The following is a 20,611-nucleotide window of genomic DNA, read 5'->3' as shown; positions in this document are numbered from 1 at the left end:
TAATTTTCATGAGCAACTAGGATACATATGTGGTCTCGTGATAAAGACAACAAGGGTTACGACATTGAAGGAAAAACAACATACCTCATAAATAGGAAAATGATGGGTTGATTTGTAATGGGACAATCAGCCACGTGCGCACACCTTTGACAAGTACAAGAATTGGTCGACATAGCAATGCCCATGTAGACACGTAGATTTGTCTACATAGGTTTTATGGTCCTATTCACGTGAAACCCCAAAGGCTGCTTCTTGGCAAATTTTTGTTTTTTTGGAGGACCTCAGCAGTCTCTCAACACCACAATCAAACAAGCATCCCCAATCAAACTTAGACAAATTTGTAAGCTTCCCTTCATCATTGTTCATGATATAAGGGCAAATCCATCCCTATTCATAAATTTAAATTGGTGGGATATAAAGGCACTAAAAATCCCTGTTTCCTTGGAGATACAGCTGAATCTGAATTTCTCTCTCTACGGTGTCACAGTCTAATTAGTCTAGGTGGAAGTTCCATTTTGTACTTTTCACTGTGAAAATTAAGATATTCTCTTTTTTTTTTGCTGCATATATTTTATTCATGGTTGAAGAATTATGAATTAATCCCATTACTGATATTATCTGATAATTCGTGAGTAACTCAAGCTCCTTTTCGTTGTAATGAAATTAGCAATCTATGTACTGTACTGCACATAATTTCTATACAAATTGATATCGTCTGTTTTGCATATTCGACGTGCATCTATACTTGTTAATAGAATTTATATTTACAGCAACATAGACTTGCACATATAAACCTCAAATTTGTATCTTAATTGACTTTCAATTCGCAATAAAGCCGCACGCATCATGCATGGTCTATTCGTCTAGTGTCAGGTCACTTAATTTTATTGTCTCAATTCTATGTCCTTATTCTATATTTGAGGATCCTACGTACCATCAACTTTGCAGTATTTTTAAGTTATCCTCCACATCATAACACATCTGTCAGATTTTGATTTGATGGCCTTAATTTTCATTTTCGAATGAAGATATGTTTGATACTTTTTTGGTCGATATGATAATTTTTATTCTATGCCTACTCTTACTTTATACTAAAGGAAACGTGTGGACCCAAAGGAGTTAATAGAGAGCGAGGAAAGGATTGAATCGTCATCGAACCAAACGGATATCTATGCATCCATTGATGAAATTTTCAATATATAATGGGAAGCCCAGAGAGAACTGAACTGCCGACAGACTAAACGGGTGCCTGTGCACCCGTTAGTGACCTACACGCAAGAGAAGTTTAGGTTTTTTCTTGGTGGCCAACTCAGCCCCCAGCTGATTTGGTTCCGTTTGATACTCAATATGGTCAATTGTCCATCTCCTTACAACAATAGAGACGGAATCTTGAGGTATGGTTGTTATATTGTATGTGAGATGGCTTTGAATTAGACATCTAAATAGCATCTGCATAATAGGTGCATAATGTGGTGAAAAACAAAAAGAACTAGAGAAGTGGTGTAATATTATTATATATAACATGCAACATTGTTTTGTTTTAGGGGTAATTTCAAAAACCTCCCTTGAGGTTTCTGACAGTTTGACTTGACAATCTTAAACTTTGAAAAATCTCACTTGGCTCTCTTACTTTAAACCTTTTGTAACATTTGAAACCCACTTCAAAATATTATATTCAAAAACTCATTTTGGGAGAAAGAATAGAATTTTATTCCATATTTGCCTTGTGATTTCTTAATTATCATTTCACATCAAATTTGTCTCTTATTTTTTGTAAATTGATCAATGTATAGTTCTTTAGTGAAATTTTAAAAGTTGATAACAAGATCAAAATACTCTTAATAGTTTTTGTGTTATTGGTTCGAATGAAAATGCTAAATTACTTAAATTATGAATGATTTATAATACTCTTACAATAATTTACAACCATGAGAATAGCTTTTTGCACCAGCTTAAAAACAATACAAACAAGTTTATAAATAATTTTTAGCATGTTGTATCTTTTTACTTTTCGAGCCATTGATTTGGAAAAAAGAATTAGAAAATTCAAAAATATGTAAATGATTTATATAACTTCTTAAATTAACTCAAAGCATTTTATAGTAAGAAAATATTATCTCTATAACTTGCCAAAACTTCAAATAAAACTTTCAAATATTAACTATTGGTATTTTAAAAACACACTATAGTTTGTCCAATCAGAATGAACCTGCATACCTTTTTTTTTTTTAATTTTCATTTGTTACTAATATACTCACCGTTTTGGTAATAAAAAGTAAAACAATAAAAGGACAAAATTGGAATGAGATTATATTTACTCTTCCAAAATAAAATTTTTTTAACATTATATTTTAAAATGGATTGCAAACAATACAACAAGTTCAAAGTAAGGGAGGCAACAAGTGAGATTTTTCATCTTTGGCTTTACAGAGATGAAATAATGATACAACTATATCAAATTTCAATTTGGCATTAATTTGAACTGTTCTCAACAAGATTTATTTCTTGCATTTATTGTCACATCTAAACTGTAGACAGAAATAGTAGCACACAATCATAATGTGCTATACCCTGTTCTGCAGTGCAAACAAAGGTCATGTCAGTTCTGAACAGGAAATTTATGTCTGGGCCACATAGTAAATTAATCTTCCGACATGCGAAATCCATGCAATTTTAGTCACTGTTAACCTTTCATGGATTTCATACAATGTCACTGTGCAAAAAGGAAAGAAAGCGGCCTGATTAATGAGTTGCTTCATCTTTGTGTGGCAAAAGATGACGATGCTAAACGTATCGCAAGATATATTCCATTTAAGAAACTAAAACAACAAACAAAACGAAATATTCTTGACATCAGCAGCAACAGTTACTGGAAAGAAAACTTTTTAAACATTATTCTTACAAACACATTTGGTTTCACTTCACTGAATTGGATACTGATAGTAGTTTACAATACAAGAAGATTGAGCTTGGAAGCATGTTAAAAGAGAACAGCCATTCCAGCCGTTCCCTGCTAGCATGGTGGTTCTGCTATTTCTGCTCTATGTTGCAAGACGATATCCATCACCTCCCAGATTATTCCTCTGCCCCCCAACCAACCCAAAAAAAAAAAAAAAAGAAAGACGAATTTAGAAGTGCAATCAATTTATACATAACTCACAGACAAACGCTTATGACAAGCAAACCATGACCACGACCACCCTCCTATACCAAAGGAGGGTATTACTCACAAGACATTACAACTTACAAACTGCAAAAAAAAAAAAAAAAAAAAAAACTCTTCTACGCAGCTGATAGCAAACCATTTCTTTTTACAAGCACCCTGAGGAGAGATAGGGGGGAAGATGAGAAGGACATTAATCGGGCTTCAAATGTCGCGAACGTGGAATATATTGGGATTTTTCACGACAATATCGTACATATAGACGGAATTGAACTTGGAGAAGTCTCTTGGAAGTGAAATCAGATCAATGGAAGAGTGTTTGTGGAATTGGAAGAGGTCAGGATCGCCATCGTGATACCTCTCCCATCCCAAACCGTTTAGGATATTCTCGAGGTAGGAATACGACGAAATCACCTGGCCTGAGGGCAAGTGAACCAAAGCCTTTCTTCTGGTACCATTCCTTGCATCTCCTTGTTCTGCTGCTGGATTGTCAACTAGCTGAATTACACCATTATTCCTAAAAACCCATACACCAGACATTTTCTTGGTTTTAGCTTTTGTTTGGTTATAGAAAAGAAGCTGAAATTTACTAACGATGAAGAAAGTTTTGTGTCAAATTGCTTTAGGACTTAGAGGAGAAGAGGCAATGAGGGTTGGTTGTGATGGGAATGAAGGATGATAGGGGGGTATATATAGGGGTGTAATGGCAGATAAAACAAGGGAAAAATACTCCGGAAGTGGGATGAAAAGATAGGTGATGATAGAGTTGTTTAACTTTGATATAGAATCTAGATATTGTGGGGCAGGTTTGGTAAAATATAAGGGCACAAGCAAGGCAACGGGGTGTGATCTTGGGCACACACGTAGGGGAGAGGGGTGGGGGGGGGGGTCGGGTTTAGGGAGAATGAGAATCTCTTGTTTGGTTTTGGTGTAGGCTTTTTCAATTAACAATCCTCCACCAGAGAAGGTGTACTATATGTGCAAGAGTATAAAGTAAAAAGTTCTCCACGGACGAATTAATTACCAGGGACAAATTAAAGTTTAATTATCACTTAGATAAGTATCCTTGTACTAAAATATTCTCATAACATTCTTTAAGGGGTGAATATATATATATATATATATATATATATATAGATATATATTTTGTCGAAGAAATTCAGGGGTTAAAAAAAATATAAAAAAATTCTAGGATAAAAAGAAGGTTCTTAAATACATAATTAGTCAGTCTGGCGTCCATGTCACAAAACCTTTCCCTCGTCAAGAATCCCATTGTTCATCCAATCAAGGAGGAAGAAAGCAAAATGGATGATTATAACCATGTTAAAAGTGCTCCCATCTTAGCAAAACTTTTGCATAAAGTAGGACGACAATGATACTGACCGATCTTTTGTAGCTTGGCTTACAAAATTGAAAAAACAAACTTTCATTGCATCTTGAACTCTTATATTTGAAAGACTATGAGATTAAAACTCACAGGAAAGAAATAAATTTATGGATGGAATCAAATATACAACAAACAAAAGTATTCGGTTATCGGTAAACTTTTTGTAGCTTGGCTTACAAAATTGAAAAAGAAAAAAAAAACTTATTGTATGATCTTGAACACTCATATTTGAAAGACTCTTCAGGTATAACGTTTGGTTCCTTGGGGCATCAGTGCTGAACTAAAATTCATGCAAGAATTGTCCTAAATAATGCATCAACAAGTGGGAATCTTCAAAGGACACTGCTTTGTTTTCATCATTTTTATGAATTTCGAAAGTCAATCGAATAAAACATGTTGTGACCACTTAGGTCAGCTGAATCGCACGTGAAGCTAAGTGCATGGATTGCGAGATGTTGTAGAACCCTTTTCTTCTTTCCTTGATGGCTACTGTTTAGTGTTTACACTGAGCTGACTGGCCTGAAATGCAAATTGCTATGCCGACAGGAATTTCACACTTTTTTTTTAAAAAAAAAGTGTGAAATGATTGCATTTATTTAGCTGATATACATAAGTTTAGATAATTTTGTGAGATTGAAAGAGGCTGACATCTATACTATATATAACGGGAGAGGTTCTCATTTGGTGCAAATAATTTATTTCACTTAATGTTATACCAAAAATACTCTTTAAAATTAGTTTTCAAACTACTCAATTTCCCTCTTTTTCTCTACTATGAAGAATACTTAATTATATATTTTTGAAATTAGCACACACACACGTAGAGTGTACTAAAAGCACTAGTAGTATATGATTATTCTCCTAGCAAGATAAATGATGGATGGTTTCTCCCAAGGCCCTAATCTTTGATGTTTCTAATTAATTTGGTCTTATATTTCCTATACTCATAAAAAAAGAAAAAGCATCTAAATACAGTTTTTTCATCCACAAGGATCTCTAAATTTTGAGAGATGAAATTGAAATTCTTACCTGAAGAGATATTTAAGAAGTTGCGGCATACGGCCTAGCTCAAATTGTGGTATTTTACTTTGTTAAGACTCTGAAAAGTTTTGACTTCTAAGTTCTATGCTTAGCTTCGACCCTTGTGATTGAGGGATAAATCTGCTTAATTAGGTATCTCAAACGTTTTTATCGCATGGATGGATTTGCTGCGGCCGGCCACATGGGAGGTTTCCATTAGGAAGAAAATGCTGAATTAGCTCAAACACACACAAAAAGAATAAAATCATAAAAATTAAAAAGAAATCTAAGTAAACAATCATTGCTATCGATGCCACATATAATTGCAGGATCTTTATCCATCACCATGTTAAGTACTATGTTAATTTTTTTATTCCTATTTTAATATATTATCCTATAGATGAGAACTATATATATTGTGATCAGGAGCCCAACCAATCGCAATGGTTCCCTTTGAGCAAATTTTATACCTTTTTTTTTTTGGCTATAAGAAAAGGTTGAGGCTTGTTCTCCTTCACTTCAATTTTACTAAAAACTGCATATAAAAAATATTCTAGAAAGTGCAAGCAAACGTCGGCAAAAATTCCATTTGTCCCACAGTTTTTAATGATTTCATACTTTTAGTCTACCAGCTACCATTTATATCTTTTTAGCCCCTAAATTGTTAAAAATGTTTACGTATGATCCTTTCATCAATTTGAACAGTTAACTCTAGCGGAGTATATATAGCTCAAAATGCTGTAGTTTTGATCTTCATTTTCCTCAAATCATGAGGTTAATTCAGTGACCGTTGCAACTATTCATTGTCGATTAACGACTATTGACTGCCGTTAACCTAGGATTGACCATCACTTCATCAGGTCAAATATTGATGAAACTATACCCCTAAACTTCATTTTCTGCATAGATTCCGAATTTGCTCAGTTTTCAATGACTTGATTACTAGATAAGACCATACATGAAGTCATATATAGATTGTAGTTCTATCACCATTTTACTTATCTTTCACAGAATCTTTTGAAATTAATACCAAAATGTTATTTGGAGTATAGAGAGTTCAAATCAAGAAAGAATTTGACACGAAATACTCCAAATTTCAAAATCCAACTTTCCACTATTTCAACTTTATTCGATTACTTCATGACTCGGTATTCGTCAAATTTTATATATTTTATACTCGTGAACTCTTCATGGGATGAAGAGTTTGAATATATGATTTATTTGTCCTAATTTGTGTTGAAGTAAAAATCCTAAATTTGAAGTGCTCTTTTTTACTTTTCTGAAAAAAAGCTTCCCATTTTCATCGTACGTCGCACTTGATGCTCTTTCCATCAACTTTAATATCTCAAACTAACAGAAGGGTAATAAGTATACATTTTTAATATATAGTTGAAGGGCTAAAAAATACACCTAGCAGTAAGAGAGCCAAAATTATGGAATTGTTAAAGTTTGAGGGCCAATATGCCTTTTTGCCCTTAATTTCAATTTAAAAACCTTGAAAAGCCAAAAGCAATTTTTAGAAGCAAATTGAGGGCTACTTTTTGAGATCAGCTTATTCCACTCTAAAATAAGTTAACAGCACCAGTCTATAAAAGCAATTGAGAGCACTTCAGAACAACTTTTAATTTACAAAATGAAAAAAGAACAACTAAATTGAAGCATCTAATGATCATTCTCAATGTTCGAATATCCAGCACCTTATCATTCGTCAAGAGACAAAATGAAGTTATAACAAAAACGACTAGTAATCAAAGCGCAAGGATAATGTTGTGGATTTGGCATGTCTTAGCCTTGAATAATAACAAAATAGTGAATAAAATTGTCTTAACCGACTTCACCTTTGCACCCTTTGTATAACGCAAAAATAAGCAAGAATCCCACATTTACTGATTCTAATTTTTGATAATGTGGTGTGGAGTTAAAACTTTTTGATAGAAAATCGAGCTTGTTGAAAAGAAAAAAAAAAAATTATAATCGAGCATTGAAATGTTCCCAAATGGAAGAAAATCGGTCATTACACCCTTTGTATAAGATAAAGATAAAAGATTGTTGTTACTATTTTTCGAATCCTGCTCTATCTTAGTAGTCAATCTCCCAAACAAAAGCATTTGATATCTGTTAAAATAATCAGGAAATTGTGGATATATAAGATTGGAACCATTAAAAGATGATTTGAGAATTTGAGGTTTGACTAACTAAATTTAGTTTTTGCTAATAAAGCAACGTTTTTTTTTGCGTATTTTTCATGAAAAATGCTTCAGTTGCGAAGTCTTGACTCCAATTTGTACGTCAACTAGGTTAGAAGAGGGAAGTTTAAATCAAAAAGGAAAAGTTGAAGACATATTGGAGAGCATTTACTAGAATCAGCAAATCAGCAAATTGATCAAAAAAACAACCTCGCCCCACCCACGGAGAGAGAGAGAGAGAGAGAGAGAGAGAGAGAGAGAGAGAGAGAGAGAGAGAGAGAAGAAATGAAGTTATTATATTTAGAGCTAATTCAAAAGTACAGAAGTTTTCCTTTTTGTTTATTCATTCCTTTTTCTCTTTTCCACTTTCTTTCATTTTTATTTTTGTTTGTTGTACGCTTCTCTCATGTCACTATTTTCTTCTCTTTCCTATTAATATAACTAATTAGATGCTTATTATAATATTATAATTTTCTTTTACTTATAATTTCATCTTTGTTTTATGTGTTTATTTATTTATTTAAACTATTAAAAAATTCATGACCAACTCGATAATATGAGAAAATACTAGAAATGTAAATTACTCATTATTTAAAAGCACATACTAAATAATCAAAGTATCATTTATTGAATAATGTATAGCTGAGTAAACATTATGTTATTACCATCTACCTATTTGGTGTTGTTCTATATTAATAATTAGTTAATTCTAAGCTATAGATGTATTAATATAAATATTATATAAAATACTCTATATGTATAGCTAACATATACTTTGTTATTAAGCAGGCTTTGTTATTATTATTACTTCTAATAAAAAAAAGTAAAATGATACAAATAAATGAAAATAAGTCTAAATAAATAAATAAAAAATTGGAGAATATTATTAAAGAGAAAAAATTAGTTGAGCACATGAGAGGAAGGAGAAAAGTTTTTTTTTTTTTTTTTCAAAAAACAGGGGACAAGTAGAAAAGGGGAAAAAAAAAGGAGAGATAAGAATGTTCTTTCACAAATTTTTTTTCATAATTAATTTGTGAATGACGGTAATTTAGAACTAAATGTATTTGTCAAATGCTACATAATCCCGGGGTTTGATGACTGTACAAGGCTAACGTCAGTTGTTTAAAACAATTGTAAGTATGATAGAATTGAATAAAATTCTTCCTTGTCGTAACTGTCCAGCCATATTTTCAATGTTCGGCTAATCATGTCAATGTGATCAGCCTAACAGTGAAAAGAAAAATATTTTAGCCGATTCAAAGTACATGTGATGCTTCTGCTATTTGATCAACACCAAAAAGAAAGGACACATAAAATACGTAATTTGCAGAAAACAGTGCACATTAACCCTACCTATTTTGATAGCTAATGTTACAAGAATGCATGATGAGATAAAGAACTGCTCTACTTTGCACTTGCCAAAGTTTTCAACCAATCCCCATTTTGCATTCTTAGTCTTCATTCTGGACAATTTGCACTTTAGATATCTACTAATTATCATCACACTACATCTTGAGATTTTATCTTAGATACTTCATGCTCAAAAGTTATCCCAGATAGCTATCATCTCACACCCTATATCAAAATAGTTGAATGATAATTACTTATACAAAATCATGCCACTCTTTCTTATCAGTGATAAAAATTTGCATTAGTCCTTAAGATTCCCCCCCCCCCCCCACCCCAAAAAAAAAAAGAAAGAACAAATAAAAATTAGAGGACATGTATGTTATTGTTTTCTTTTGTTAGAAACATGAGCCATTTGGGGTGACATGGAATGTTTTGATAAACTTAGGGTGCAGAATGTCAAAACTAGAAGTTGAAGGTGCAAGTGAGAATAAGTGCAAATATAAAAGGTGTAAATTGCAATTACTCCTATAAATCAATGATTCTACATATATGGCTCCTAAGGATAAAAAAAAAGAAAGCAAATAAATGGTTATTCTTTTTTTTTTTTTTTGAAAATTTTCGAGTAGGCTGAGGAGTATCTTTGTTACACATGGAGGTGTTCAAAAGTGAAGAATAAGGGTGCATTAAAGGACCACAATTGCAAAAAAGCATTGCGTGTTGGTATGTGTTTTTCTACAATTGAGCTTATCCAAACCACTCGAATCTGATAGATCCTAAATCTGCAACATGTACCATCAGGTTCCCCCATCCTAAATTGATTTGAATCATCTAAAAGGTGTACCTAAAGGACCACCACTCTCCTCTCTTCTTCATTACCTGTCGACAGCTTTATGATTTCTTGATTCTGGATATACTCCATGTTTTGTAAAACATTGTTTCTTGCTTTTGTTGCCCACATGACATCACATGGTTCATTGGTCCTTCATTGAGTGATTGATTTGGATCACTTGTGAGATGTCTTGTCCGATCATATGCAATATGAATCAGTTATTCCATCAAACTTGCAAGAAACCAGATATTTTTCAGAATTCACATTCGCCATATATGCTAACTCCAGTCATTCTTCGTCAAGTGGACCAGATAGATATTCAGTAGTTAGCATTGTAGTTTCTTTTAGTTCAATGAAAAGTTCTCAAGCATGAGTTCAATGTCCTGGTATATATGGGGGTTCAATTTGCTTTGATGATGAATGTTTGCAAAATCGAACTCAAAATTGAATCAAATTAGTAAGAGGTGTTCGTTTTTATCGCAAGGAGTAGTAACCATTAAGATGGGGAAAAAGAACACATAATTTGGCAACCTAAAATCAGTGATACCAAAGACCTCTTTAAACGTCAGAAAATCATTTTTCCCGTTCCTAGTGATTCTGATAAATTTGCACCAGTTTTAGCCGATTCTTGACTTATGTAACCTGAACTAGTTATAATCTCAACGACCTTATGGAGGTTCCTAAGTACCAAGCTTACAAAACCAATCCTAGTTTAACGATACTAAATGGACTAATTTCACTTTGCACTTCCGAACCTGTATGCTAATTTGGACTTTTAACTTTTACTTTTGGACATTTGCAATCATATTTTTCAGAATTATCCCATTTAAGTCCAGTTGTAATGGCTTTAGTAAAAACTAACCAACTCAAGAATCATACACACAATGTTTACCTCAGACGCTCTATTAGGTGGTAGTATATTTACCGTCATCTCACAATCTTTATGAGTCTTGCAAACAGCGCATTCTGTCTGCTAGTTTTACTATTTTTTTTTTTTTACTTATCGATTGGATTTAAATGGGACAAATTCGAGATGCTAAGTTGCAAAGTATGCAAATTTAAAGTTTAGGATGTCAGATGAAAATAGGGTACAAGTTCTGGAATGCAAATGGAACTAGTCCATACTGAACTTGAGAGCAAGGCCCTTCATTGTCGTGGTAATGACCATTAGAAGAGAACTTTACACTAATCTATACAACGTTAACAAATGTTATTAGCTTAATTAACTCATTACAGCATGATGTATAGGTACAATAATCTCGCTTTTCATTTCTTCCAAGAAACCTTACAGTCAGTAGTTTCTATACAGCAGCTCTGACCCTCTATAAACTCTTGCCTTTGCTTCTGAGTTCCCCAAATTCTTATAAACTAAGGACGATAACTAAGCTTGCAGTCGTTATTTACCCTTTATAGTATTGTGCCTAGTGTTTGCAATTGTAGTTCGATTCCAGTGGATGCTGATTTCTGCTGAAGTACTGACCATTTCAAATTCCAAATCGATTGGACTACAAGTTAGCTTCAAATTAAATTGCTTTATATTCTTTTTGGCAAGGTGAAGTTTCTAATAAGCTTGTACAGCAGCTCATTTAGGAACCCTTAAATATGACATTCTCATCTATGTAAAACAAGAAATGACAGAAATTAATTACCAGACCGAAGTTTTTGTACTGCAGAAACAATTGAATTTCCATGCTTCTTGTAATAAAGATGTGTAGAATAATTAGAATATACTTGCAGGCATTATCAGAGTCTATTTTTGAGATGAAACCGATAGAATTAAATGGACAACTAAGCAGACCAGGGGGCCGTTTCAGGGGTCCGTTTCATTAAGATATCTTGGCAAGGATAAAGAAGAACATTGAGAAACAAAAATGGTTGACATAATGTGTGCTCTTGGGATGGCAAAAGGCATATACAAAAGCTTTCAATGGGCACAAGAATATATTCATAACTGCTTTAACCCTAAAGCTTGAGGACCGCCAACAATATGAATTTCACCAAAAAGTAGGCAATGCAACTTTCTGTATCTAAATTAAACATCAATCCTACCAACTTTATCCATTTCTATTCTTCCTTAGCTACTTTCAGAACATCAATCAGCACGCCTTTCTGTATCTCTCATATGCATTAATTCCTTACTTGTGCCCACTGGCACAAGCTATATGCATAAGATATTAATTGCCAGCAAGATTTTGCAGAATAAAGTACGTCAACAACAATTGAAAAGATGTTAGTATATTTATGGGAGAGTGCCTAACAGAAATAGGTCTGCAAATTTCAGTATTCTATTCGAAAGCAATAGGCACATCTCCTCCAAAGATCTTTCATTCTTGCCAAGGAAATGATTTTTTCTAGATATATAAAGTATCATGATGGGGCAATTATTTTCATTTGATACTTTTTTGTGTGATGAAATGTTCCTCGTGAATACTGATGTCTAAATATTAAATTCTTCGACATATATATGCACTTGGGAGCCTGATCAACTATACACAGACACATATTCTCAAATGTTATCTTTTTAAGTTTTTAACACCAGAAAGTGTAAGTGGAGACAGGTAGCCTATTGAGTTAAACATAGCGTAGCCTTTCTTGAGGAAATTAACAACTGCATGAATGCTTCATTAGCTCCAATTAGTTTGGAGCTTTCTCCAACTTAAAAGTGTGCATTCATATTAATGAGTGAGGCAGTTTGCTATATATTAATAGTAAGTGTCACTTAAATAATCTCACACTAGAATGGCCTTTAATGCATTCCTAAAGAAAAAGCTACTACTTATTTGTTTATCTTTCCCAGTTTCCCTCTCTTTGGCTGCCTTTGAAAAGTCAGAAAGGTTACAATTTGCATGGAATCGATACACAAAAAGCTATTGATTCCTTGTAACCACACATATTTCACGTGGTTTACCTTATTTTAGTGTTATTAATTCGATCCTATTTGTGGCAAATTTAACTCATTATATTCCTGCACATTTATTGTCGTCTTTATAATTGTACACTTTTTTCAATTTAACTTAGAAAAATGATTGTTCGAGGCCCTGTTATATCAGTGCCCTAAGGATTACTAGTTAAACAAATCCTAATGAGATTTATGAGTAAATTACTCTAAATCTATTATTGATAGAAAAAATTACCCATAACCCCTTGTGCTTTTGCATAATATCACATGACCTCCTTAAATTTCAAAATATCTACATAATTCTTATATAGTTTTATGAAAAGTGAAAATTAAATAAAAAGCATCTCTAGTTACGGTGATTGATTAGTACAAACTCCAACACTGCATGCGATAAAATTTTAGGGTTAATTACATTTACTTCCCCTGAAATTTGACCAAATTACAAAACAAACCTTGTGGTATGACCAAATTATATTTATCCCCCTGTCATTGACACCGTCTAAGTCCAACTAACAGATGTGTGTGTGTGTGTGTGTATATATATATATAAAAGAAGGAAAAGAAATGACAATAGTGTATTCATAAAGCCATACGGCATAAACAAACTGGAAAAGTAATAAAAAAATTTGCTTCATACAGAAGGAAATAGACAAAGTAGCTACTAGGAGAATAAAGTGTGGAAGATGAGGAGAAAGGAACAGAAAAAAGAAAATGAAAAAAAGAAAAGAAATCCATCCCTCCAACTCAGTAGATGCTCTTTCTCCAGTTTTCCTCCCCCCTTTCGGATCTTTATGCCAATTGCTTGACCGCAATAGGTCTAATTCCACAAGTCTACCTCACCAAACCATTTATTTCATCCTCATCTACAACCATTTTTTATCCCCTCATCTTTTTCTTGTCAATACACATACTGTATAAAGAGCAACTTTCCCTGAGACAAACTAAATCTTAGATGAATCTGACAGTTGGATACAATTTTTTTGACATTTCAACAAGTCTTTATCAATATTTGATGATGTTTCAAATGGGTTTCCTGGAGAATGGATCTGCATTTGGTGGCATGAATTTGGCATCCTAGTGAAATTGCAAATTCCTCCAATGGCTCCTTTTCTTTTTTGTTTTGTCTTTCTTTCGTAGAACCTCTCATTCATCATTTTGCTTTCACTGTTTAAAGCTTGAAATCGGAAATTGATACGAACATTTTTTATCTTACAAATCTGCTCATTTTTCTGTGTATTCATATTTCTCTCAATTTGCAAATTAAATTTTTGTTGTAGTTTTCTCACATTGAAAAAGAACGCATTATTTGGTGTCTAATTTAGCATCAACTAGAACTGCACGGTTAATTTTTGGTGAAATTAGTCTGCAAGTTTGCTATTTCTTGCCAAATTAATTTTTGCGTTAGAGGTTGTAGCTAGGAGATTCATCCCCAGGTTAGCTAATGCCGGACGATAAAAGCACTATTTGTTAGTGGGGTGAATGTGATTGGTGTTGACTGTTGAGGAAGGATGAAGGTTTTGTTTTAATTTCTTTTTTGGCATTTTAGGACTTCATTTATTTTTGTGGTTACAATAGGACTTCCACTACAAATTTATGTTGACTTCATGAACAGCTAGGCACTCAACGTTATTAAACTAACTAGTTTTGTGGTTACAATAGGACTTCCACTACAAATTTATGTTGGCTTCATGAACAGCTAGGCACTCAACGTTATTAAACTAACTAGTTTTGTACCCGTTCATTGAACGGGAATCGTCGAAAAAAAATAAACTATTTAATCAATTTTATAAAAATATCGATATAAAATACAAATTTAATGTATAATCTATTATAACTTGTCTTAAGTATATTACTATGTACGCATTGTAATATACAGTATTCTAATAATATAAATTTGAACATCTAATTCAGTGAATAATAATTCAAAAATGGAAAAAATGACATTCAACAATACCATAACATTCAAAAATTTGAAAATAAATAAAAAGTACAGTAAATAGTATCAAATAATATTCTACTCTTCAAAAACTTGTTTTTGTTTTTCTTATGTTTGAACATTCTCCTCGATTTGTCCGTGCAAATCAGCATTTATTGATTTTTCATTATCACTGCATGATAGCAAAGTAGGGTAACTAAGTATAAAAAATTAAATGATTTATCGCATTCAAGGTTGTGTATAACAATACGTAAAGATTATAATTTAAGAAAGTAAAATAGTATATTAAATCTACCTTGTCATGCAAATTTTTTTATGAGGATTCCCTTCCTCAGTGATTTTTGTTGAACCCCCTGATGAATGATTCATATGAAGTGTATTGAAATGTTGTTGATTAGAATCATCTGTTATACTAATTGGGATCTGGGAAGAAGATGCTAATAGTGGTAGCTAATATTCTGAATGTAGATAGAATTTGCTTCTAAACTTGATTATGGGAGCAAGGAATTGATGTATTCTGCAAAGCACTTTCATGGCGCTATTTATGAAGCATAGACTATAAGTGTATATAGCCAATAGTTGCCGGAAGTTCATGTTATTTAAGTGATCAGGTTCCTGACCTCTCTTCTATTTAAACTATGTTGGTAAGATATAGGGAGAATTGTAATTTTGATCCCCAATCTATAGTGTATGCCCGGATTGAGTCCCCAATTTATTTCAAAAATCAATTTTGGTCCCTAATCTGTATTCAATTTTGCGCTAAAAGTGGACAATTGACCGAATTTGTTCAATTTCAACCGGAACCATGTCACGTGAGATCACGTGCCGGCACTAAAACCCCCTTTTCAATTTTTTTTTTATTTTTGAAACACCTTTTTTAATATTTTCAGCTCTGTCTTGCCTTTGGACATATTAAACAAAGACATTAATTGCTAAAATTCTCTAATTAAGGACTGGAGCCCACCAAAAAGGTTGAATATCAGACAAAGGAAAAGAAGCTGTCGTCCACTACTTCCTTCTTTCCTCATCTTCTTTCTTTCAACTCAAGAAGAAACCCTAGGAGCTTCAATCCCATTCTAATCGGACAAAACCATTTTCACGTCATTGTGACAAAAAGTTGCAAGATCTGGGCAAAAACTTTGTATTGAGTTTCTTCTATTTTCAATTTAGCTCCTCATGGAACCAATGAAAAATTGCGACTGCAAGCAGCGAGCAATAATGGTTACTTCTTGGACAAACAACAATCCTGAGAGAAGATATTTCACTTGTGCAATGAAGAAGGTATGATTGTCTCTGTTTCTGATTTCGAGATTTCTGTCTCTATTTCTGAGTTTTGTGCTAAAGCTTTATGATGTTGGCTGTGAAAGGTGACAGAGGAAAAGGATGCGATTATTTTGAATGGCATGATCCGAAAATGTGTAGAAGGTCAACAGCTCTGATTCCTGGACTACTACATAGCATGAACTCTAAGAATGCTACAATTGAGAGGCTAAGAGCAAGGAAAAGAAAATTACTGGTAGCAATTTTGTTGTTGCTACTTCTGCTGGTTATTGTGTTATTGGTGTAAAACTCAAGAAGGTTGGACAATCTTGGTATCAACTAAGCAGCTCAAGGAAAATATGTTAAGTATTAGGCTAAGCTAGGTATTGTCTGAACTTAGAGATGAAAGACATTCATCCAGATTGTAATTTTGATTTTTTTGTTGTTGGAATGGGTGAATGTGTAAGTTAGAATGTAGTATCAGGCTAGCACATTCTGTTTATTGAATGAATGAATATATTGGATGTTGCAATCTGCTTTTAATTAGTTGTTTTTAAAGTTCATTTACAATTTAACTGGATGTTGAGTTCTCCTTGAAAAATGAATTAAATTTGAGAAACACCACAAAACAGAATGAAAACTTGAATGAAAGCAGAATGTAAATAAACACCAGAAAACAGGATGAAGTAAATTCACTGCAATCCCTACCTAGAATCCTATATAAAACTTGAAGCAGCGAGCTATGATAATTTCCACAATCCAGAACTACCAGAAAACAGAATGAAAACTGAACTTCAAAATGTGGAAGTAAGCAAAATAAAATGGCCAAAATTCACGTTCATAATCTATGTGCAAGATAAAAGAAGAATTCATTGCTGGATTGGAACCAATGAACAAAAGATACATTCAGTGATCATTACAACCATCAAATAGACATTGTTTTGTTATTTGCCAGAAATGATTACAAAATGGCCAGAATGTCATGTTCACACTAGCTTGTTCTCAAGATACATGAGTTCCAAATACCAATGTACAAAAGCTACTAATCTGACAAAAGCTACTACTAATCAAATTCAGCAACACAACCACTCCAAAAGCTGCTGATTAACAACATTCAGTTAGGTACTGATTAGCTACTCTTCAGCAAGTTGATGCTAGCTTTTCCTTTGTCATTCCAAGGTGGATTTGAACATCTCTGATCCTAAAAGGTATTCTTGTTCCTCCTTGGCCAACTGGTTGACTGCTATGTACCACAAAATTCTCTGGGAACCCAAAAGCTTCATGCAAGTTTGGTTGAGCAGTAGGGGCAGAACTGATTATATTGTCATCACCAGTTGTTGGGTTATTCTGTGATGAATCTATTTGCTTTGCATTTCGTTTGGTGTCATTTCTCTGCAATACATCAGCATTTAATCACTAAATATTGAACTCACAAGAAACAATAGCACTATGTACATTAAGTAATAAAATTACAACAAATTTTCTTGATGTTTTTGTTCTCCTTTTCTTTGCATTTGAAATGTTGCCCCTGACATGCAATAAAGCATAAAATGCATTAGCTGCTACAATGTTACAAACATAGTTCATGTATATCTATTTACACAAATTACACGCCTGACTTACAGAGTTATCTACTCTCATGTCATCTAGTTGTGAGAGACTTATATCCTTCTGATTTGCTTGTGTTTCCTGCCCCTGTTCACTCATTTGACTGGCTGCAACACCTGCTTCCTCTCTAAGCTTACATGTACGTGTTATGGCCTTGCTTACCACAGAATGAGCATTTACAAATTTGATCAAATCTCCTCACCTTCTTGCCCTGCTCCTTTGTTTGCTGTATCTCATCAGCAGATTTTCTCCTCTGTTTCTTTGGTTTTCCTGGTGCTCTTCCATAAGTTGGTGGCAGGGGTGGCTGAACATCTACATCTTCCCACTCATGCTCTCCATTCACAGGTAAAATGCAAGGATCATAACACTTAAGATACGTTTCAACACTGTAACAGTCATCAATGTACTGCATAGGGTCCTTCATAGCAATTCACAAAGCTGAAATTGCATGAGCACATGGTATCCCTGTCAAATCCCATTTCCTACATGAGCAAGTCCTATCCTTAATGTTGACTGCCCACTTTTCAGCATAAGGATCAGCAACTTCAAAACTGACATCATTTGATTTGTAAGGCACATAGTAAGTTGCCTTGTCAATATTGACCTTCATCATTTTTCTAATTTTTGGACAGAAACCAAATTTGCTCCACTTTTCCCTAGCTATATCTCCATTTTCTTGCATTCTTTGCATGACAACATGCGCAATGCCTCCATCATGACAACAATGGACCCTTCCTGGCATTTAATATTTTGCTGTTAAATGATTCACATATGTTATTCAACAACATATCACATTTAGGGAATGTTCTGAAGTGTGATTTACTCCACTCTGCTGGATTCTTGTCCTCTAACCACTTAATTGCATCAACATCCAGTTCTTCTATGGCTTCCATTCTTCTTATGAATTGTGCATGAGTAGTTGCCTTAACTGCTTTCCATAAGGCTTGCCTCATGGCTGTCCCTTTGAATCCAGCAGCTACCATATTGCTATGCATATGCTTCATACAAAATCTATGACCAGCCCCTGGAAAAACTGAATCACATGCCTGAATTATGCCCTTCTGCTTGTCACTTATTATGGTCCATTCATAGTCATTTTCAATTTTTAGATCCTTCTTAAGTAAAGTAAGAAACCAAATCCAGGAATCCTTAGTTTCTCCCTCAGTTGCTACATAAGCAATTGGATACAAACCATTATTTGGATCAACTCCAACTGCTGTCAGTAATACTCCACCAGCCGCATCTTTGAGAAAAGTTTCATCTAACCCAAACACAGGCCTGCAAGTATCTAAAAATCTTTTTTTCACCCCAGCAAAGCACATGTACAATCTTTGAAATTTCCCTTGTTTGGTGACTGAATCACAGTAGTCTTCTGCCACCTTCATTACTACAGTACTACCTGGGTTACTTCTCAAGATTTCATTGATATACTTGGGCAACTTATTGTACTGGTCCACATCACTACCTTGGGCCAACTCCCTGCCAATTTTTCTAGCTCTATAGTCTTGATGTCTACTCAAATAGCACTTGTTCTCTTTCATTACCAGGTTTTTGAAGCTAGCATTATCCAGCTTGGGATTCTCCCTAAATGTGTTAACATATTTTCTGCCAATCCATCCAAATTTCACACTCTTGTTATGATATGAAAACCCACACTTGTGCTTCTGCTGGAATGTCCTAACTTCTAGTCTGCCATCACCTTTCATCTTCCTAGCATATATGCACCAGTCACAGCCTTTTTTAGGACAAATTGCCCTGCATCTAATGGTGTCACTCTTGATAAATTTAAATGGTCTACCCCGTTTGATATTCCAGGTTCTAACTGCCTCTTTAAACTTCTTGAATGTGGTAAATACCTACCTAATTTCAAGGTTGGGGTTATCTGCATGCTTGGGGTCATACATAAGGGGTCTACAATGACCCTCTTCATCTGAACCTTGGAGACTATCAATATCTGAACCTGAATCTGGTGCAACATCCATGTCAGAGTTGTCATCATCAGTATCAGAATTACTCACTGTTTGTCCACTAGTTTCCTTTACACATTCCTTTTTTTCATTCCTCTTAAGTTGCTCTTTTCTGTGATTTTCTACCCCTAACCATTCTAAATTATGATCAACATTTTCTTCATACTCATTGTCATCAGAATTTTGCTCATAATTAGAATCTTTTCCTGAAAATTCTCCAGAATCAGAACCTAAGTTGTATTGACTATCAGATTCATCATCTTCATCTTCTAATACAAAATCTTCATCATCAACATCAGACCCCCACTGTGATGCTAATAACTCACTAAAAGAAACCTCTATGTACAACTCAACTACCCTTCCGTACTGAAACTGATCAACACAATAGGCATGCAATTCTCTATCATGCTCTAACAAACGGAAGCCATGTTCCTCTATCAAAATGTGGTACTTTTTGTCACCTATAGCCCCAACCTGACTTTCTAACATTCTATCCATTTCAAAAAGGCTTATACCTGTGACCTTTACATGATCAAATACCCTTAATTCACCTCCCTCATAATGAACATCAGGTTTAGTTTCGCATTTTTCCCATAAGTGACACTTCATAGTCACTTCCGTGCTATCACTGTCTATATTAAAAAAACAAAAACAAAAACAACACAGGCCATAATTTAGATGACAGAAATAGGTGCTGCTAGCAAACCGACAATAAAAAATGCATACTTTAGCAAACATTCAAAGACAAGGACCATCAATTGCAGTAAAATAAGTCCCACTTGTACAGTAAGAACCAGCATGATAAGATCCCGTTTAGAGGCACACATGGACCACACCACAAATGACAAATTTTTTCCTTAGTTTTTCAAGATTGGTCTTTAATAAAGCCAAAATTGTCAGATTTTCCCCCCGAAGTACAAAAAACATCTTTTTTCCACTATATTCTAACATTATAGTTGGCGATTGTGCATATATATCACAAAAAGAAGGCAAAATCCCATACCAT

General features: G+C 33.9%; 2 protein-coding genes across 2 annotated transcripts; both read right to left on the bottom strand.

Annotated features, from left to right (window-relative positions):
• Positions 1-2,866: 2,866 nt before the first annotated feature.
• On the bottom strand, positions 2,867-3,809 carry LOC113712059 (flowering-promoting factor 1-like). Its single transcript, XM_027235339.2, has one exon. The coding sequence runs from the start codon at positions 3,701-3,703 to the stop codon at positions 3,368-3,370; it is 336 nt and encodes a 111-aa protein (XP_027091140.1). The 5' UTR covers positions 3,704-3,809; the 3' UTR covers positions 2,867-3,367.
• A 14,259-nt stretch (positions 3,810-18,068) lies between these two features.
• On the bottom strand, positions 18,069-19,344 carry LOC113711195 (uncharacterized). The gene is made up of 2 exons (XM_027234375.1): positions 18,462-19,344; positions 18,069-18,373 (listed from the first exon to the last, which is right to left on the bottom strand). The coding sequence occupies exons 1-2, from the start codon at positions 19,342-19,344 to the stop codon at positions 18,069-18,071; spliced, it is 1,188 nt and encodes a 395-aa protein (XP_027090176.1).
• Between the last annotated feature and the right edge of the window lie 1,267 nt (positions 19,345-20,611).

This window comes from Coffea arabica, chromosome 10e, assembly GCF_036785885.1.
Source record: "Coffea arabica cultivar ET-39 chromosome 10e, Coffea Arabica ET-39 HiFi, whole genome shotgun sequence".
Lineage (NCBI taxonomy): Eukaryota > Viridiplantae > Streptophyta > Magnoliopsida > Gentianales > Rubiaceae > Coffea > Coffea arabica.
The sequence above is the reverse complement of the archived record's forward strand: the minus strand, read 5'-3'. Positions and strand labels throughout refer to the sequence as shown.